The 21,294-nt window shown below is 40.5% G+C and overlaps 2 protein-coding genes and 1 long non-coding RNA gene across 3 annotated transcripts in view; 1 reads left to right on the top strand and 2 right to left on the bottom strand.

Moving 5' to 3' along the window:
* The window catches only part of GLUD1 (glutamate dehydrogenase 1), a 30,601-nt gene extending 18,452 nt beyond the window's left edge, over positions 1-12,149 (top strand). Inside the window, exons 6-13 of the mRNA XM_085323673.1 lie at positions 1,799-1,978; positions 3,937-4,074; positions 5,084-5,221; positions 5,350-5,430; positions 6,306-6,429; positions 7,627-7,718; positions 9,966-10,028; positions 10,427-12,149. Of these exons, the coding sequence (XP_085179799.1) occupies positions 1,799-1,978; positions 3,937-4,074; positions 5,084-5,221; positions 5,350-5,430; positions 6,306-6,429; positions 7,627-7,718; positions 9,966-10,028; positions 10,427-10,546 (936 nt within the window). The 3' untranslated portion in view covers positions 10,547-12,149. The remainder of the gene's footprint in view (positions 1-1,798; positions 1,979-3,936; positions 4,075-5,083; positions 5,222-5,349; positions 5,431-6,305; positions 6,430-7,626; positions 7,719-9,965; positions 10,029-10,426) is intronic.
* Positions 1,916-8,744, bottom strand: LOC146585027 (uncharacterized). Its single transcript, XR_014898072.1, has 3 exons — positions 8,679-8,744; positions 5,625-5,794; positions 1,916-2,000 (listed from the first exon to the last, which is right to left on the bottom strand). It is a non-coding gene; the product is annotated as an uncharacterized LOC146585027 (long non-coding RNA).
* A 2,739-nt stretch (positions 12,150-14,888) lies between the features above and the next one.
* On the bottom strand, positions 14,889-19,057 carry LOC146585028 (uncharacterized). The gene is made up of 3 exons (XM_085323676.1): positions 18,664-19,057; positions 15,494-15,556; positions 14,889-15,072 (listed from the first exon to the last, which is right to left on the bottom strand). Exons 1-3 carry the CDS (start codon positions 18,920-18,922, stop codon positions 14,975-14,977), a joined length of 420 nt encoding a protein of 139 aa, XP_085179802.1. The 5' UTR covers positions 18,923-19,057; the 3' UTR covers positions 14,889-14,974.
* Between the last annotated feature and the right edge of the window lie 2,237 nt (positions 19,058-21,294).

Here is a 21,294-nt window from a genome sequence, read left to right on the forward strand (position 1 = left end):
CTGTGGTCTTTCCTTTCATCTGAGGTATACAAAAATGTTTCAGTTGACTTAAAAACATAAGTGTAATGCCAGTTTGGGGCTCTGACATTAACTGCAGTCTGAATATATGACTTTAAAAAGGGACCTGCCCTCAGTACATGCTCTGTTTCTTGCCGAACGATGCAATTCTTTAATAACTACCATGTTAACTGTTCTGGAAAATCCAGCTTAAGTTACTGGATCATGGATTTATACATTGTTGAAGTTCTTGATTAAATTCATCCTTTTCTGCTCTTCTGTACTTTCCAACACATCAGACTGACTTGTAGGAGATATGAGGAGACTTGAATAAATACATTCTTCTAKATGTTAGGAGGCTGTACTCATTCAAATGCTTATAAAACATACTCCCTCCTTTGTGAATATATGAAGGCTAAAACATAGTTTCAGTTCCCCCCAAAGGGAATGAAAACCTAGTAATACTTCAGAGAACTGAACTACGTTGTTCTTAGCAAAAGACAACATAGATCTCGTGGGTATGCCACCAGAGGGAGTGTGCAGCTTAATGAATGAAATGCAGCCACATTTTGGGAAACTGAATTAAGAACTTTGTGTTGAAGTTCAGCATCGCTTTTATTGCTTTTTAAGAGGGGCTATTAAAGGTTACAGTTAACTTGCATCGTCTTCAAACAACCAATAATTTTCCTTTCCACTGTGGGTCTAATCATCTCCTGCCATTCTGCCTCCACTCACTCTTTTCTGAACCTTTCTTCCCTCTCACCAAACATCCCGTGCTCATACCACTGGCATGGAAATGTATTTGGCAGAAGCAGTGGCGAGAAGGGAGCCTCGCAGTGAATGTGCTGCTGCTGGAATAGAAACCCATCCGGCTGCTGGCAGACTCATTTCAGTGAATTCCCTTTCAGCCCTACTCTCACTTCTGCTGGATGCCAAATCACTGTTTGTGTGGCCAGGCTCCGAGGGCCTGGGAGCATGTGAACCGGTGGCAACAGAAGATTTTTTCAAATTATTAATTTCAACTGAAAAATTAACTCCAGCTTTAAATAGTCTATTTTATCTTGGCTGGCTAGCTATCTAGCATGCAGAAAACTTARTTTTATTGGGCACCAGATTTAAGATAGAATCTTGATGGTATATATTGCTGAATAAAAGTAGTAAATACCTGCCTAGCTTTTCCTATATGACCTTTGTACTACAGATTTTCCCAAGATCAAACATGATCCCTGTGTTCTGACAATAGGAAAGTGCTAAGCTTGAAATGTGTTTYTAAATAACTGAATTCAGTGTAAAGGAATACTAAACACTGTTTAAAGATGATTAAATGGCTTTAGCTGTGCACAATCCCAAGATATGTCTGAACCCTTTAAAAGATTAAGATGCCAAGAATGATGATGGAAATTGTGACTGCTATAGGGGTTAATACTGAACAACATATCCCTCAAAACTTTCTGATTGAGGAAAGATCTGCTCTTCGCTAAAAGTGCAACAGAAGTGTCACCATTATTAATCACAGACTCAAGTCAACATACACACTTAAACGCAACAAAGAAATTCCAGACCATGTCTAATACTGCACTATATAACTTTCTGACATCTGCAAGAGTATCTTTTTTTTCTTCTGAGAAGCTGTTGATACAATCTCAGAAAGGAAATTGGCTTTGTAAACTAAATGTATATAAACTATAGAGTGTTCTAACTTTAATAAAACCTGGATCCATGTACCTGTACAAAATTTCTTGTTCCAACTGTCCTTTCATTGATTGTTTTCATAGCTCACAAATCTTTCATTGTTTTCCAGGATATTAATGCACACGCATGTGTTACCGGTAAACCCATCAGCCAAGGTGGGATCCATGGACGTATATCTGCAACTGGTCGTGGTCTCTTCCATGGAATTGAAAACTTCATCAATGAAGCATCATACATGAGTATATTGGGAATGACTCCTGGATTTGGGGATAAAACATTTGCTGTTCAGGTAACTTTTTTTCCTTCAACTGCTGCAAAAAAAGTGGTAAAGAAAATTCTGTTAGAGCTGCTTTTAAAATGGGCTGTAGCAGTATATCTTGTTAGTTTTACAACTTTCAAGATTAACCTTTACTCTCAAACTTTAGAAACGCTTCTCAAACAACATACGTGACCTTTATTTTGGACTGTTTTATAAAAATTGAACTTTTGATTGCACTCTACAGGCACAAAGCCAGATCTCCAGTCTTTATAAACATAGGTTGCAAAGACCAAAATGAGGTACTACTACAGGAGTTATTTAAACTAAGGCATTGCACACATTTGAGGTTAGGTTTAGCTCAGCTGGTTAGAGCGTGGTGCTAGTAATGCCAAAGTCATGGGTTCAATCCCTGTATGGGCCACTTGGTTATGGTTGGACTAGATGATCTCCAGAGGTCCCTTCCAACCTTACCGATTCTGTGATTACATACATTTCAATGAACTATGTCACCATTTTTGCCCAAACAAAATTTGTTGTACCTTTTTGTAATAAAAAAAAGAAAAAAGAAAAGAGAGAGTAGGAATTAGGTAGGATGTTCCTGTTTCAATATAGAATAAACAGCTAGGAAAGCAGAAACCGATACCCTGTCCTAAATGTGTAGGATTGAATGGACATATTTTATGTTCGTAGGACTTCAAGAAGCTCTGATTTACGTAGCTGAATTTTGAAYGGTTTCAGTGTTCAATATTATGCATTATCATTCTTAAAATTTCAAAAAAATAGCTTGTCCTTTCCACCAGCTTTGATAAACATTAATAAGTTAAATGGAGGATCTGAGCAATTGCTTTGTTTTGAGTTGTCTTTCATATCAACACACTAGTTGTTAGAAATAGCAGAGTCCACAGTGCCCCCTAACTGTGACCTCTGCGTTGTCCTCTATAGCTGACCAGTTAGCTGAAGCAAACATCTCTGCCCTGCATGGACATAGCAGCACCCTCCTGTCCCCACACTTTGGCATATCTGTGCTGGCAGTAGGCTAACAAGCAGGCACTAAAGCAAAAYATTAAACTGAAAACTTGACCAATAAAATAGCTGAAAATTCCTCTAGGAAAATGAGGATGTAATATTGCAAACAGACCTAGAGCATGCCAAATTGTTACATCAAARTTTGCTTCTGACAGAGGGAAAAAAGGACCCTTAAAGATAGTTGAAGCTATGTTATAGAGGGATTTCATATTCAGCTTTTTTTTTCTTGGATAGAATCTTACTACAAACTGATATGGATCCTGTGACCTATTGGTCTACTGTTTTGAGTTCTGCTTCCAGAATGTGGAATAATCGCCTGGAACAAGTTTTCTGTTCCTGTAGAAAAGTAGAAAGTACTAATGAAATGCAAGATTATCTAAATTTTGTATTTAGATAATCTGTTTTGTAAGGAACTGCTTCAGAAATGCATTGGAAATAACACAGCTTCCTACTAGTCTGTTTGTTTTAAGGTGAAGAATTAATTACATACTTGTTTGTTTAATGCTTTCCATTCTGTGAGGGTTTTATGCTTGTAAACCTTCCTTACTCAAACTAAATTAGAATATTTTTTGGCCTACAAACATTAATCACACCTTGAATCGGTTGTACAAAAATTCGGAATCCCTCTAAGACAGTGCCAGTCATAAAATAAAATGTAATGCTACTGTGTTCATAAACATAATGTTTCTGTGAAAGTGTCAAAACTATGACTGCTTCCCTTGTGGTTTTTCAGTATGAAAAACTTTGCGCAAATAAATATAGCCAATTATAATGCACAGTTTCTACAATGTTATTATTGAGAACAGAATGTGTATAGATTTGTGCCATTTTTCCTGTGCACGTGATGTGATGCCCAGACGTGCCAATAGATAAAAAGCTATTCAAAAGTATATAAGCGTCAGCAATAATTGCCAATTTAGCTGAAGGGTGAATTACTTTTCCCTGTCTCTTTCCACCTTCAGGGATTTGGTAATGTGGGCTTGCATTCTATGAGATACTTGCATCGTTTTGGAGCAAAATGTGTTGCTGTTGGAGAGTTCAATGGTTCTATCTGGAATCCTGATGGGATTGACCCAAAGGAACTAGAAGATTACAAATTGGTATGAACTTAGCAGAGAAAATGCTTTAACTTTTTTGCAAGCACTTAGGATAACTGTAAACTGGTGTTAATTTGTAATATTTAGATCATGCTGCAGTTAGTACTTATACAAGAAATGCTCAGGAATGCTGATTTTTCTTGCTTTCTCTTCCCTGCTATGAATGTAGGTGGTTAACACTAACTGATCTTGTGGCTTTCGCAGTCAGTTTGCTTTACAACATTGTACATTTTTTACATTTTGACCTGACTCTTTGTCAAAGGGCAAGGGTTTGCATATGCACAGGCTAATTATTTTGGTTTCAGAACTGGAGTTCATGCTTATTTTGTCTTTCTTATGACTAAAGTAGGAGGAATGTCTTAAGTAACCAGGACAAGGAGGGTTCTGACTAAGAATCATAAGCATATGTTAAGACTTCAAAGCACACTCTTCCTGCTGTTTACTTACCCATTGAATGTTGCTGAAGAAATGAAAGCCTGTCTAACAGGTGCTAAAATATGATCTCTTCTATAGAGTTCTTAAGGAGCTTATTTCATGTTGTCTTTTAAACAGAGTGCCTTTGTTCTTTTTTACCTCTTTTCTCAAAAGATTGAAAAGATTCTCTCACTAGACAAATGCTGTCAATGTAGTGCTAAATTTTAAAATGGTACTTTTTGATCTTATGCAATGCAGTTTTTCCTGTGCTTAGCAGACTGTTGGGTCATTTCACTTGTTTGAAAACTACTGCATTTGCCTTGTATTTTAAAGAGTTGAGAAGGACTATAGCTTTTTTACATGATCCAGAGAGCAAACAACATCAGCATCTTTGTCCAGAGAGCAATTACATTTCAGTCATGGGAACTTAGACTACTATCCTTTGCGGGCTGTTTTTTAAAGCCTACTCTAAATAAAGTTAGGAATTATGTGCTTACTAGTACAATTTCTTCTCTCCCTTTTAAAAGGCTTAGAAGATAGGAAGGAAATGAAACCAATACACACACTAAAAACACTCTGGTTTGTTTCCTTCAAACAGCAACACGGGACAATCATGGGCTTCCCTAAAGCACAGCCACTGGAGGGCAGCATCCTGGAAACAGACTGTGACATTCTCATCCCTGCTGCCAGCGAGAAGCAGTTGACTAAGGCCAATGCTCACAAGGTCAAAGCAAAAGTAAGTTGTAGAGTTCAAATGCAAATGAAAAGTGGAGAAAGTCTGTTTAAATACTAGTATTCAATAACTAGCATGGCTGGAAACATAGCCCTCTGAGTTAGCAGTTACTCTGTTGTGATTCCTTTCAGATTATTGCTGAAGGTGCCAATGGGCCTACAACCCCTGAGGCTGACAAAATCTTCCTGGAGCGGAATATCATGGTTATTCCTGTAAGATTCTACTTTGATCTTTGACTTTTTTTATGGGAGTAATGTTTCCATAAATCATAGCAAAATGTTATCTGTTGAAGATCTTTATTAATAGCCACTCATTCTCTTAAAGAAGTGCTCTTTTATTTTTTTTAATTTTTTTATTTTTTTTAAGAGTACCTAAAGTCTGGGAAATGAGTGTTAATGTTGCTTACCTTTGGTAGTAATTACCTAAAGATCTCATTGCAGCCGTAAATGCCCACTCAAAGACAACTATTATGCGAAGGCTACTTCTTCAGAAGGGAGAACAATCCACAAGTATTTCTTAAATCTGTAGTTTTCCCTTTTGGAGTATTAGCTGATATTTGCTCGACTAAATAAGCCACTAAAGAGAGGAGGAAACCAGAGTAAATACATCTGCTATTTGCTTGTAAACATCATGTCTGTGAGTGATGTTCTGACAGAACTGTGTATCATAGAGGAATAGACTAAATGTCGCTTACAGTGATAATTTGAAAGAATAAGACCTATTCAGGAACAAGGATGTCCCTTTGCCCAGAGAAAGGGTGTTCCAGTCAAGTAAAATATCTGTGAAGAGCAGCTGATGTTCTGGCCTTTACTAATTGAGATGGCCTAAGGATGCCCTGGTTTTTCTGCTTGAAAACTTGTGCTAAAATAAAAGAAAGCAGTCAAACGAGCACAATGATACTGTGTTCTAAAGCCAAGTCCACTTTTAAGTCAATAGAAGTTATCCCTGGACTCCAGAAAAGCATAAATACTGCCATGTAAGAATAACTGGCTTGTCTCCTCTACTACAATTTAAACTAATATTTTGTACATAATATTTCTGCTTACTTTTCCTAAATACAATTCAAGACATTACTGTTTCTGTGCAGGATCTTTACCTGAATGCTGGTGGTGTAACAGTATCCTATTTTGAGTGGCTGAAAAACTTGAACCATGTCAGTTATGGCCGCTTGACTTTTAAATATGAAAGGGATTCAAACTACCACTTGCTCAGTAAGTGCTTAGTTGTGTTTTCACTTGGCTGTTTAATTGAAGTGGTTAAACGAATTGCAACTCAGTTGACTTTTTTGTACTTTTCCAGTTATTTTGTAATTCAYGATGTGATGCTTTTTTCAATTTTGTGAAAATACCACATACAAACCCATATGTTAAATGATTAGTATTTCTTAATAAATCTCTTACATCTATGTACTTGGTATTTGAAGAGTGTTCAGAGTTTTGAGTGGGTAACGTTGTTCTGCACACACAACAATGGAGAATTTCTGTGAAAGTCAGTAACATAATTAGTGCAGGCACTGTAAAAATTGGCTTATGGCCTACAGCTCTACTTAGAGCCATTATGTGTGCTTCCCAGTTTCTGGGCCAGAATACTGATTGCATAGAGAGAATAAGCTTCATGAAAAAGAACAAGTTTTCTCTCTATTTTTAAATGAGACCTGTGCAGAAAAGGGTAGTAGGGGAATATGTGAGAATCTCAGGATATAGGACTTGACAAAACACATTTTTAGTATAGCCTTTTCTCATAAATTATGACTTCTATGGTAATTTTGAAGTGGTTGAGGATTTTGGCAATTCTAATTTAAATTCTTTTCTTAGCTTCAAGATCGTGCCTTATCTGAAATACTCCTTGGTGTTGTTTAGGAAAACTTACTAATTAAACTGCAGGAATTAAGATGAAATCAGTATCAATTTAAAATACAAAGCACTTCTAATGTCCTAAGAAAAAAAACATTAGTATTCCATATGAGCTTTTTACTTAGCAAGTAGCATGTACATGAAATGCAGTAGCAGATAATTCATGGCTTTAACTTTAGGAGGTATTTTGTCTAACACTATCARATTTGGAACGTTGGTCCAGATTGCTGTCAGCTTTGTGAAGTTGGTAAGSTAGGATCAGTAAAATCCACAGTCTGCTTACCATCTCCCTTTGTCCCATAGCAGTATTACTGGAATATTGATACTCATAATGGAGGCATTCACATATAAAACKCTAGGATAAACATCTTGCCTTTTTCTTAGAAAGCAAAATATAAGTTGACCTACTCCCCTTCAGCCGTACCCCCGCAAACACTGTATTCTGCGTTTCGTGCCTTTGAATGCTGAAAGTTATCTGGGACAGAAGAAGGCACCTATTTGAAACACATTGCTTTCCTTGTTGGTTACTTTGCTTCTGCTTTTTCTACTTTCTAGTGTCTGTCCAAGAAAGCTTGGAAAGAAAATTTGGGAAACATGGTGGAACTATTCCAGTTGTGCCTACAGCAGAATTTCAAGATAGGATATCAGTGAGTACTTGCTGTGTTTTTTGGCTGTTACTGTAGCTGTATACTGGTGTCAAGACTGCAGTCTAAATCTTACCTTTGTAGCTATTAGGGAGAGGGTTTTGCACTAAGGTGCTAGTTCAGTTAGCTATATGGCCAAACAGTTAAAGAAATGATTGATCTAAACTACTCAGGAAAACTGGAAGTGGGCTATTTTTCTTTCTTTTATTTGAGTTCAAAGCAAAATATCTCCAATATTTTTAAAAAGCTACAGTTTTAATATAGACTTTGCTTTGTATTGATAACTGTTTCATAGTTAGATCTCTATTTAAATTGCAAAGACTCATTTCCTTTTATAAAAGTACCAAATACAGCCTTTTTTGTAGTAACACTATAGAGTGTTGGATATTTATCTTCTATTACTACCTCAGATTTCGGTAGTAATCTGTTAATCAACTGAGAATGCTTGTTGCCATTTTTTGGTGTGACATACCGGTATCTCCCTTGCTCAGAAAAATGATATCAGATGCTTTCTTCTCCCCACCTCCCTCTTTTTTAACAAGGGGAATTCTTTTCTCTTTGCAGAGTGGTAAGGACAACATTAAAAAAAAAAATCTCCCTAATTCTTTTATTTGCTATAACATATTTGATTTCTCTACTAGATAGACTAATAAACATGTAGGTCTCGTTAATAATTTCTTTGATGTTCCATGGCTGTTAAAGTTCATGGAGCTTTTGCAAAGGGAAATCTTGCCTCAAACATCACTGGAATTAGTTCTGGAGATGATGTTGATACAGTTTGCCTGAATTTCCTAAAAGTTTTTAACGGGATCACAYATCACAGGGAATTTGATATGCTATTTGTATAACTCCAAGGTAGACAAGACCTGTCTGAAAGAAAAAGTAGAATGTTCCTCTAAGATTTGAAGTACTGGGCAAAAAATGTCAGAGGAAATTCAGTATTATCTAATGTATTAGCAATACCTGCTGGAGAAATTTTCATATAAAATGATGGGTTGTCAGCTCATCCATTTGCATTCAAGAGGAAGACAATAAAATACAAATTTAGAATTCCATAGTAATCAAAAAGCAAATCCAGTGTTAGGAATTTTTGGGAAGAGAATAAAACTGACTATAATCATGCTACTGTATAAATCCAGAGCATCTCTGCCTTCTGAATACTGCATGCAGGTTTGGTGTCTATCTCAGAAAGAAATGTTACAGATCTAGAAAAAGTCCAGAGAAAGAGGATAAGAATAATCAAAGATGGAAGCTTTTCATAAATGGAACAGTCAGCTAAGCTAGGTCTTAGGAAACAGACAGTAATCTATAAAATGAGTGATAATGAAACAGAATGGATAAGGATAGATTTTTTGCTGGAAGGAAGAACGAAGTAATGTCAAATAAAACTAGTGGAATGAGGCTCAAAATGAACAAAAAGAGGTAATTCTTATGTTAACAGATTAACTCTGTTATACTATAATGCATATAAACTTGGCCACTGTCAGATGATAGCAATGGTCTTTTAGCCAGATCCAGTATGATGCTAGGTTTTTCAGAAATTCAGAAATGAATGAGTAGCATGGTAAATGGATTCTTAATTGCTGTGATCCCTAACACAAGCCCTAGAAACTGGCCTTGTAACTTCTGCGTTCAGCCCAAACTTGTATTTGAGAGAGAGCATGTCTTTTGGGAAACCAGGTGTTAAATTATTAATAAATTACAGCTGTCAGGATGATGGAACACTGAAGCAGATACTCAGTCATCCCAATTCAAGCTATTCATTGTTCTGTGTATTTAATTGTAATGGGAACAAAGTTATTCTGGAGTTGTTCAGTACTTATACAGTATTAAGTATATGAATTGGGGATACGTGCCCTTCCTAAAACATGTCCTCAAAATAATTGCATGTAACTTCAGTAGGATATTAGGTCTTGGGAGCTCTTTCATTTAATGTTTACTCTGTGTTGTGGATGCTAAAAACAGTAGCTACAAAATCAATAAAGTATTCCAGCATCATGCATATTGTCAATGTAGCTAGGCATCTAGAAATCTTCAGTGCTAAAAAGCTTAAGTGCACCTGAGGTTTTAGGATTGAATTGACCATAGTTAGCACTTTATGTAACACAGTAAAGTTGATTTAGTTTTAAGTCTTGCATCAATCATTAAAAGCAAATGAGAGCAAACTTCARTAATTATGAGAATCCAACATGTCATTGTTCCTTTTTTGTATTTTGGGTTAGACCCTGATTTTATTCCCTGTTCTTGCAGGGGGCATCTGAGAAAGATATTGTCCACTCTGGATTGGCATACACAATGGAGCGGTCTGCCCGGGTAAATACTGCATTGATACATATTCATTGTCCTCTTGTGCCTAACTAATGTGGGACAAATTGGACTTTGCCATCACTGGTTTTAGGTTGATCCGTTTGTACAGTATTTTTAATTGGTGGGGCAAAAACTAATGAAATTTCTTGTTTCCCCCTGTATTTGAGGTACAGATGGATCCAAGACCTAAAAAGGAGCAATGGGGAAATCTGGGAAAGATTTTCTCTCTTTTAGGTCTCAGATGTAAGGGGAAACAAGAAATCTTAGACTTGATCCGCAAAGGATCTAAACTCTGATACCAGTCTAGGGGTCTTGTAACGCCTGCTTAGCTCCTCTAAGTAAAATCTAATGTAGTTCAAATGGAGAGACTTGCAGAAATAATATATAAACCTTTTCTGTTTCAGCAAATCATGCGTACTGCCATGAAGTACAACCTGGGTCTGGACCTGAGAACAGCTGCCTATGTCAATGCAATTGAGAAAGTCTTCAAAGTGTACAATGAGGCTGGTCTGACCTTTACATAAACAGGCCATTACCGCTCCTTATTGTATCCCATCTTTCTTGCCGTTAATGTACCCTCTTCTTGAAAAAGCTTATCACAAGTTTACATGTAACCACAAAAATTTCTTTTCTTCTGACATTATAGTGGATTCTATTCTCAATTAGTTTCAGTCCAAACTAGTTTTTTTATATAATAAAAATCCATGGATTAGGATATTGTATACAAGTATATATCTAAGGATAACCGTTCATCTGCAATTGTGGGGGCCATTGGGTATTTCACCTACAAAACAAAATGGTACATTTTATGTATGGAAGAGTGGTCTTGCCACCTGGGCCAATTCTCAAACTTCAGATCAGATACTGTATTAGATGAGCGTTTAGCTCACTATTACTTCATGCACTTTTGTTTAATTATGTAATTTTGGCTTTGGCACTTTCAGTAAGGCCTTGTATGATCAATGCTGTAGCATTGTCAAAGGAAGAATGGGCCTCCAGCAGGGATTAACTTTGATAGGAGTCTAATTTTTATTTGTAGTAAAGCTTCAGGCCTGATTCTTTTTAGGCAATGTTTTTTCTTTAACTGTGCTGCTGTTATAGGACTGCCTTTAATTGCTTGTTCAAGCTAGCTTGACACAGTGAACTACATAGAGAGGTGACAAACTAGTATTTTTATAAGCTGAAACTATCAGGTAACTCTAATTTGGTTATGTTTTTAATCAGTTATCTATGTAACTATTCTGACTATAGGTTGTTTCCTTTTTTTAAAAAAAAGGGATGGTCTGMATTCACTAAGTAATCCTACTCTAAATTTTTAACATTACTTTTCAGTCTTTTCCTTTCTAAGTCTTTCTGAAAATTAGATATTGTCTTAGTGAACAACTAAAGTGAAATTGAACCCAGAAGTAGTTAGCCAAACTACAGAGGAGCTAAAATGCTGCTAAACTTAATCCACTGTCTTAACACATAGCCTTCTTATTTTTGACTTCTTATTTTTTTGTAGTCTGGAGGTYTTGAACGTTTTAAATATGTTCAAATGCAACAAAACAGACCTTGACATAATATTGGATCAAGCACAGTTTTTAAAGTTTAAGGCTTTTGTCCAGTGGAGTCCCATTGAAGTGCCAGGTTTTATTTATGTAATGAATATGAATGTTTTTTTTAAATGACAACTAGCCCCTCCCAGAAACTCATGTTTTTTTTCTAACTACTTTGTAACTGCATGACATAACCTGGTGAGAAGAGCAGTTATTAAAAAAAAAGTTGACYTTTCCAAACCTACTATGCTGGTGTATTACTGTTTTCTATTTCATATACTAATAGGTTTCAGTAATGCCAAACAACTTGTGAATACCCATATTTATTCATTACATGACTACTGATAATAYGCTCTGAGTTATCACAAGGTGCTGACTAAAACACATCTTTATCTCATGAATTTGCCTGTTAACAAGACCTTAGAAACTAGATATGTTTGTTTGGCAGATCATTTCAGGTCATTGCTGCRTCTCTGGAATTTGCGTGAAGAACTATTTTAGTAGTTAGCATGGAGCAATACACCTGTGTGGTGCATTTAACTAGTGGCTTACTCCATCATATGTGCTGAAATACAGGGTTATAGCAGTACTTTTAATTGCCTAAGTGTAGTATATTTTTGCTGCCATTTATTTAAACAAAAACAAAGCATCCTTTGAGCATGAAAAAATTACTGTGATCAAGGTAAGGTTCTCTAAACCAAAGKATCTGTATCTTGGATCACATCTTTYAGTAGCGTTTTTACTTAAATATTTGCTAGATAGTAAAGTAAAACTCAAGGTAAGATTGTGTACCTCTGACAAACTGCAACCTAGTTCCACCAAAATTTGGTGAAACACTACAGCAAGTATCTATATTACACAGGACAGAAGGACTCTTAAAAGCTCAGTTGGATTAGGTCAGAGGATTCCTGTAACTGATGGGATGGTTGAAAGCAAAGTAGCAGTTAAAAGTGAAGAAACTTGGCTGGCTGTACTGGCAATACTGTTCGCCTACATCCTGCTGCCATTTCCTCTCCTTCCCACCACTTAATAAAGTGCCCCCAGTTTGGCTATGCCTACTTGAAAAATGGGACCCTTTCAGTGTTGAAGCACTCTTAAAAGGATATGGAAAGCTGGCATAGATAGCTAACTGAGATCTCTTCTACCTCTTACTCCAGAMGAAATCCAAAAGCTGCAAGGTGCCTGGATTTAAATCTCCCATTTCGTGAGCATCATGTAGTCTTGTAACAACCACGTGGTAATACACAGAACATGCTKAGACCAAGCAGACCTACGACCAGGCATGGTTTGACCAAATCCAGAGATGAGCCCTTAGCGTGACTGTATTTCTCCTTGTACAACTTGATTGTAATGTTTACTGACCTCTTATTAAGAGCACCTGCGTTGTAGCCCTGCAAGGCATCAACCTGAGCATAACTGACGACTAGTATATAGGGAGAACTTGTGGTGCTTCCTGGCAAAGACCTGAGACTCAAGGAGATTGACTTCAGAACACAGCACGCCAGCTGATTTGCCCTTTACCTGTAGTGAAACAGGAACCAAAGGATACCAGTGAGTCTACACTTCTGACAGACACACCATCATTTTGAGACAGAGTATGCTAAGGGTTATGCTGTTGCTGAGTATGACAGTATTGCTGAGCTCAGTCCTAACGCAGTCAGACAATTCAAAATGAAATCACATGTTCCTTATCACATTTTGTAACATACCTGTCACAGAACTGGGCAAAAGCAGCAGCAGCAGCGCACACAGGAAAAAGCGGTAAAGCTTTGTATGGTTTTGCTAAGAGTTAATCTAGTTTCAGGGTGTGCAGCCTGCAAAGCAGCTCCAGATTTTTCCTAACCACTGCAGAAGAAAGTGATGTAGAAGGCAGGCAGGTAGATTGAAGGTGCCCATGCTCYTCTTCAGCTGCAGCTGTAACTTGAGTGAGGTTTGGGGATCAAACTTCTTGGGGAACACCCTCTCTCCCCACAYACGTGCACACTAATTCTGTTCTCTGGCTAACTTCTCATTGTCACTGCTCGTATTCACTCAGGTGCCACTAAACATTCACCAACAAAAGCGGTAGGATGTTTTGTTGGGAGTCAGTCAACACCTGAAGCTGGATTTGAGCACAAATTTGAAACTGCGCTGAACCATGCCTATTACCTAGAGCACAGTGTGTATGTGCAACCGTAYGCAGTGTCATGCCACGTATTTAGATTGTTGGTGTTGGACAGTGTCCCAGCTTATAGGCTTCCTGCAAGTGAGTTTCGTAAGGCTGACAACCACAATGTTCACGCTTACCTGCCTCCTGCAAACCACTGCATGCAAATAAATACATTTATCATACAGAAGTACCAGAAGAACAAGGATTTTTTTTTTCTCAGCCGAGGAATGAACTCAGTACTACAGCAGTGATGGCAACTGTCAGTTAGAAATAAGCTTTGAAGCAATGATAATTCCTGCTGTAAYTGTGAGATGCCAGACTCTAAACAAGTCTACAAACTGGTGAGACTGCATTATCTGACTCCTTACGGATTGCCACAGCAGGTCGTTTCTTTCTCCTTGGACTTTTTATTTGAATGCAGACTGGTAAGCCCCGGCTCTTATTTTCAGCTTGTACTTGATCACTCGCCATCCCGTCTGGCCTGTATTTGCAAGGAGCCAGGTGAATATGGCAAGTTACTCTGCTGTGCGCTGCACTGCACAGCAACGCCTTGCTGTGCAGAGCTGTCACAGTTACAACCCATGATCTAGCTCAGGCAGTGGCAGCAGTATGGCGGTGTTCAGTGCTCTGCCAGCAAGGATATGTTCTGCTTTGTGGTGAGCTTAGCTTGAGCATGAACAGGGTGCTGTGTTACGGTGGTTACACATACCTTAAACACACCCGGGTCTTCATCCGCACAATATCTAATTCCAGTATTACAAATAGGGCCAGTGCTATGAGTACAGTCACAGAAATGCATAGGTGTTTACAGCGTCACAGAGTGGTTGAGGCTGGCAGGGGCTGCTGGAGATCGTCTACTCCACCCCCCCCCTGCTCAAGCAGGGTCACCTAGAGCACATATTGCACATTACCTTGTCTTGACGTGGGAGTTGCTTTTGAGAGACTTAGACGCGTGGGAGCATGACTTAAGCTCAGTGACAAAACAGGATGAAAATCAGGTTGCAAACCCTCCGTTTACATTGTGCCCCCTCTGAGCTATCCCTCAGCTCGTACACAGAGGCAGTGTTTGGTTGTGTAGCACAGCTGCCGCAGTCTGCTCCAGAAACTCCAGTCTTTCTAGACCACAAGGCCAAATGTATATATAAGGAAAGGATTCCTAAAGAATACTTAGAAGCCATGTAGATTTTAAGATTTTTATTATCATTATTTAAGAGTACATGTAATAGAAGCTTGTTTACATAAATTTCCGTAGTGTTACATTATCTTCACTGGCAAAAGCTTTTTCCCCAGGCAGTTGCTTGATTTGTTACATTTTTTACAGCTTTTTCACCAGTTTCAGCCACTTTGTTGACTTCATCAAGAGCTTTAAAATAGGGAAAAAGGTAACTGTAGCATCCCTGTAATATGTTCCCCTCTCCCACTAGCAGTGAGTGGCAGGGACACTAGATGGGAAGAGGATGGGAAGCAGGAGAACCGGAGGAGTCTGTGTTGTAGCACAGTCTCTGCACAGGTGGCTAAAGCGGCCTCGGTCGCTTTTCGCAGGTCAGCCCTGGCCCCGCAGCACGGCTGTGTGAGCCGAGGGGCTGTGCGCGACGCGGGTGTGCTGCTCRCTCCCAGCGTCTGCAGGCACCATGCGGTCTCGGGCCCAGAGGCATCGCAGCAAAGTGCTTGGCAGCCTCTTGCAAGATGATGGGTGCTGGGAGGGAGGCGGGAAGGGAAGCGGACGACCCGTCTGGGATTTCACTGAAGTGACAGGATTGAAATAACTAGAAGTATTACTGTACCTTTCTGACCAGCTTCCTCAGCCTGTTCCACTACTTGCTGCACAGTCTGGCCCGCTGTGTTAACTGGAATTTTAGGAAAAGAAGTGTAAAATAAACAATCTTTACCCTTCCCCAAACTCAGTAATTACATTTCAGGARGGATCCCTAAATGTTTCAGAACAACAAGAGGAAAAACTATTCCTTAAGAATGGGCACTTCGATGCAATAGAAGGGAGCTGCTATTAGGAATCTGGTTGTAGTTCCCCACTTTACCATGTAGTTTAGTATAGACTAAGATTATGGAAGTTATTTGCATCATTAAGGTGATGCAAATAAGGAAATAAGCCCTAATGGAGATTCAGATGCAATGGCCTTTCCTTTTACTGAAACCAGACAGGGTCTGCAGAGACCCGTCTCAGGCAGCTTTGTTGGGAAAGAGTCTCCCACCAGCTGCATTAAGCTTGCTGCTTGCTGTCTGGAAGTGCCATGCTAGGACCAGCACATGGAAACTTAATGTTCAGTCTAATATTTTCTCTTTTAGCCATAAAAAAATTATTCCTTAAGAGACCAAAGTAGTTGTAAAGATGTGGAGGAAATGTCCAGCAGAGGAGACACGGTGATGGCACGAACAGTAAAATATAAACCTGTCTTAAAGGAGAGGAACTGCAGCCGTAGAAAATACTAATAGGTGGGTATTCTGCCTCCAACAGCTATGACCAGGGAAGCCTGTCTTGCAAGAGCTGGTCAAGGAAAAATTGGGTAAAGGGCCTTCAGCTACACCTGTGTTTGTTTTATTCACCCTGCCTCCAGTTAGGACCTTCTGTTCTGCACATCAGCCACTGAAGGGTGGCCTGCCTGAACATACTGCGAGACCAGTGGCTCACGAAATAGGATGTGAGCGCTGCATACGTGACAAATGCTGGAGGAGGACAGCGTTTAATCGACTGGGAGCATCTAAAGCTTCCAAGTCCCCCAGGCTGGTGCTGAATGGTGCTTATGAAGCAAGAGCTGCTTCATAAGGGCTGCCTCGTAAACCAGTGGCCTGTCTCACCATGGGTTGTAAGACACTTTTTACAGCTTAGACGCTGCATTAATTGTCATCATGCATCACCTTTTGATGTAGCTTACTAATTGGTGAATAGTATATGCTGATCATAATGCATGGGCAAGGAAAATGCCGTTTCTAGTGCTGTAAATTTATGGCTGTCTGGCCTTTTTGGAGCTCTGGGTTAGGTGCTAATTTTAGACACTTGGCAAAGACGGGTTGTGCCATTCTCAGCACAGCAGTTGCTCATGGCACTAAGCCTCAGGGCATACGCAGGCACCATGGAAGTAGTTTAGCGACTATATAATTAACAATTGCAGATCACCAGTTGACAAGTCTTGCTCTAGCTTAAAAACTGGCACAAGCCTCTCCTTTGTCTTATGCTAAACAGGGATTCGGAGGGTACCTCCATTTCTAGCRCTCCCAGGGTTGTGTGCCATGCTGGAAGCGCAGTTGCAGGCATCCAGCATCATGGGCCGTTTGTTTACTAATGACGTGCAAATCCCATAGGCAGCGCTCAGTGGAGTCAGCAGAAAGCCTCCTACGTATGTGCTATTATCCTTGGAAAGAGAAGAGACCCCATAGCTCAGGCCCCATCGTCACCCATGGGTGGCAGAAGCGAGGCCAGTGCCTGGGAGCTTGCCTACTGTTTCGGGTCCCAGCACCAGCCAGGAGAGGTGCCGGTGGCTGCAGAACCGGGTCAGGTTCGAGCACCTGCGGAAAAGAGGAAGGACTGCTGCTACTAAACTTGTCTCTTGAAGTTTGTTGACTCTTAAACAGTTCAGTAGGCTGAGAAAACTACACTGAGGAAATTACTCAGCTCCTTTAAGATGGCAAACACCACTTCTAAAACCCACACATGGGTCTTCTAGCATAAGAAACATAGATAATGTTCCTTAACATAAAAAAGGAATATAAAAAAAAACTCCACAAAATATGCCTTTCTAGGGCTGCTGTACAGCAATGCAAAAAGAGAAAATCTTTTTTTTTTCCTCTTTCTTTTTTTTAAAGTGGTTACTTGTAACTGCCAAAGGCCTGTTGTTTGGTTTTCCTAAAAGCTTCAGCATAAAAACGGTTAAATTAAGAATTCACCCCAAATCTTTGGAAAAGGGGGCAGTGGGTGTGTGATTTGGGGTCTTTYGTCTTTCCAGGCAAGGATAACAGTAAATAAGTAGGAGGCTTTCACTTACAACATTAAGGCAGGCCTATTGGATTTGCACAKCAGGAAAAAGTAGAATATACACAAACAGGCAAGCAGGTGCTCAGCAGAAGTCCCATTAGYAACATTTCTGCTTCATTTGAGGTCACTGACAAAATGCCTGGTTTCAAGAGTTTTAACCAATAAGTTGTGTAAAGGAATAGGAAACCCTCTCAACTACCCATATATTACACTAAGCACATGCAGAAGTTTCAGGAATTGCATCAGTTAAAAAAAAAATCTCTTGTCTGTGTTAAAGCTTCATTAGCAATGGCTCATCTAAATGGCATGTTATTTAAATTCAGGAACWGATTCTCAGAGTGCCTCAGCAGGAGTGAGCTGCTCCTGTGACTACACTTAGGCTTTTGGTGGAGTAAGTGCCTCCAAATATTGGTTGGGCTAGAGCACTAACAGCAAACAGGAGYTACCTGCAGATGTGCTTGTGTGGGTCCAAGCTGGCAGACGACTTCAGGGGACTGATTACACTGCTACATATGCTCATAATTACCATGACTACTTGTATTTATAGCTTTAATTTTGTATTTGTATATACGTATTTTTATATATATATATTTATATTGTATTTATATAGAGAGAGAGCTGAGAGGGGAGGCTGAATGTATCTTCAGGTTCACCTCCCCTCTCAGCTTTCTGCTGAGCCCTCATCTCTTCCGTGCATCACCTGGACACCCACACAGTAAAAGCCAGARTGGGAAACTAGTAGTTAACATCAGTCCCTCCTTTACTATAGCACTAGAGGTTTTTAAGCTTAACAAGACAGACTCCAGACCACACTGCGGAGGAGAACAGCTATAAAGTAGAGTTAATGCATAAGAGCAATTTGCTSCAAGCTGCCAGACAAAAGCCTACTGGGGCTGGGAGCAGAGTATATGTCTTTTAAACACCTAAAAGGAAGCATCAYGAGGAAAAGCAGTGGTTTGTATTTACCTGCCACCTGGGCAGCATGTTCAGCTTGTTGCGTCGCTTCCTCGACAAGTTTCTTCCCTATCCCAAACATGGTTGCTTTCTGCCTTCTCTCCTGGTGGACGATGGGCGAGTGAATCCTAAATTTGGTCCTGTTAYGATGTTCTCCAAAGTGCAGCTTTTTATAGAGAAAGCTGAACTCCTCCCAGGAGTTACACGGCAAATGCAAACGGGAACAAGGAAAAGCCAGGAGCCCTTGTTGGGTGATTAATACATGATGCATAAAAGGGCAATGAGATGTTAGTGTTTATTATGTTTTCCTCCCCAGAGAGAGGGCATGGATTTAATCAGCAGAAGTTTTCCATAGCTTTTGGAATAAAAGYTTTGTTTTCCCCATGCTGAGACACTGGGGACCAGAGTGTGTTCCCGGGCTGCCCGTATGAACCTCCCCATGCGGAAGCCGTGGGAGGGGGTCCRGGCAGCCTGGCCCAGCCAACTCGGGCAGAACAACATCGCATCACAAAATGCTCAGCTGAAGAATTGCCTACATTAACTTCGGCATTTCCAAACCTTACATAGAAAAGTATCCAGTTCCAGAGGATTCTTGCCCAAATTTTTGTTTGCTTAGCTTTTTTTGGCCCTAGTCAGACCTGAAGTTCACAGTTAAAAAAAGAAATGGGAGGAGTTCATCCTCCTCCTTTTAACCAGTAAGTAACCCCCTGAGGGTTTTGGCGCAGGGAGGAGGCCAGTTCCACAGTGTATCTGCTTTATATTTTAACCTCTTGTTTCCAGGCACCAGACGGGTGGTGCCCATCCCCTCCGCCCGGACCCCAGGCAGCCCCAGCTGTGCCTCTCCCTGGTGAGCTGCCCATTGCCTGGACACTCATGGCCACGTGCTGCTCACGGCGCACCTCAGGGCAAGTGCACGGCTGAGTTTGCTGATAATTAAGTATTCAGCCAAAAGTCTCTTTTCTTCCAACCTTCACAGTTTCTGCTCTACCCCAGYCCAATGCAGTGTGGGGCTGGGGGTGCAGGGAGGGCTTATTTATACCATTTTATCTTCTCCAACAGAGAGATCACTCACTTTTTTAATGCAAACCATTCCCATATATGGTTAGGAAAAACAAGAAAAAAAGCAAAGATTTTGGTTTTCAACTAAAGTCTTAAAGTCAAGCCTAGAGAAGCTGACAAAGTTTGGAAGTGACCAGAAGTGCAGTATAAAAAAGCCGCACTCCTTCACATGATGCAGAGCAATGAGACAACTCTGGGGACGGCGAGGGGCAGCCTGGGTGCCCACTGCCGCCACCAGCCCCACGGCCAGGCTGCAGCGGGGGCCTCACTGGCGCTCCCAAAGCGCCGTGTCCTGCGGGGGTTTGGGGAGCGAGCGACGGCCGCAGTGTGGGCCCAAAGGACACAGGAGAYGGCGGCTCCTCAGTGCCCAGCAGGCTGCACAGAGGGGTGCAAGTGGGCTTGAAAGCGACAGAAAAAAACACTTCCGCTACATGATGTCTAGCTCTCATGGCAAGCTCTATCTTCCGGAGTTTTAAAATCAAACTTGAGGGATAGAAAATTTCACAGGAAAAGCTGCAATTGCCTAGAGCAGGTCAGAGAGTTGCAATGTAAAGGAAAAAAAACGTAACAACTGTTCCTGAATAGGAAGCAGTAGTTGCTCTTAAGAGTAGATTGTTTGGCTGAAATCCCTGGCAACTTCCTATCGAAAGGCCAGAGGGAAGCTGGGAGGCCTGATGTGTACGTGCGTGTGTGTTTGCACGTGCCAGGGCTGCAGGGGCTCTTCAAAGTGCAAAAAAAGTAGTAGAAACATCTCCTACCATAAGGCTTGCAAGCAAATGTAAAGTCACTCACGCCACATCAGTGCTGAAGGCTGCAGCGGTGCGCTCGTGGCTCCGGAGGTCCCGAAGCCGGGGCACCGCGCAGCCACCGCTGCTGGGGCCAGGCTGCGGTGCCCGTGACAGACGTCGGCTCCATGCTGTGGCTGCACAGGGAAGCTGCAAGCAAACGTTGTGAGGTGTAACTGGACTGATAAAAGGCAAAGTTGGTTAAAAGAGAGAACTGTTAAAAAGAAGAGCATTTCTGTTGCAGGGAAGACACCACAAATTGCATAATTCTGTATCTAATAATAATGAATTTGGGAAAAGTTATTAAGAAGAGTATTGGCTACATATATTAGACTTAGTTCCAAAGTTTTATCATTTAAAACCATAGGCTCTGTTTTACCCTAGCATTAATGGCAAAGGAGGACACAATCTTTAGAAAAACCTGAGGGCTGCCATGAAAGCTGAAGGGCCAGATTTGCTTCCACCTCCTCCATGACCATGGAGCCACTCCGCACCGAAGGGAGCAATTCTCCCAAAAGGAAGTTTCCGTCCGCTCAGTGCCTTCCCACAGCCTGGATCATGCACCAGCAAGCGTCTGCACTGGGCAGCAAAAGCCACTGTGCCTGTGCTGAAGCTGTGGCCTGTAATTGCAGACATACATACGAACTGTGCACCAGCGTCCGAGCCGCATGCCTCGTGTGCCGAGCAGCAGCGATGGAGCCAACTGTTTAAGGGGATTATGCGTTTTAGCAGTGGAAAACCACATCTGTTCAATTCTTTTGCAATATGAACTGAGAAATGCTTTGGGAAAAAAAAAAAA

The sequence above is a fragment of the Rhea americana genome, unplaced genomic scaffold, assembly GCF_003343005.1.
Source record: "Rhea americana isolate MKP2758 unplaced genomic scaffold, rheAme1 scaffold_86, whole genome shotgun sequence".
Classification (NCBI taxonomy): domain Eukaryota; kingdom Metazoa; phylum Chordata; class Aves; order Rheiformes; family Rheidae; genus Rhea; species Rhea americana.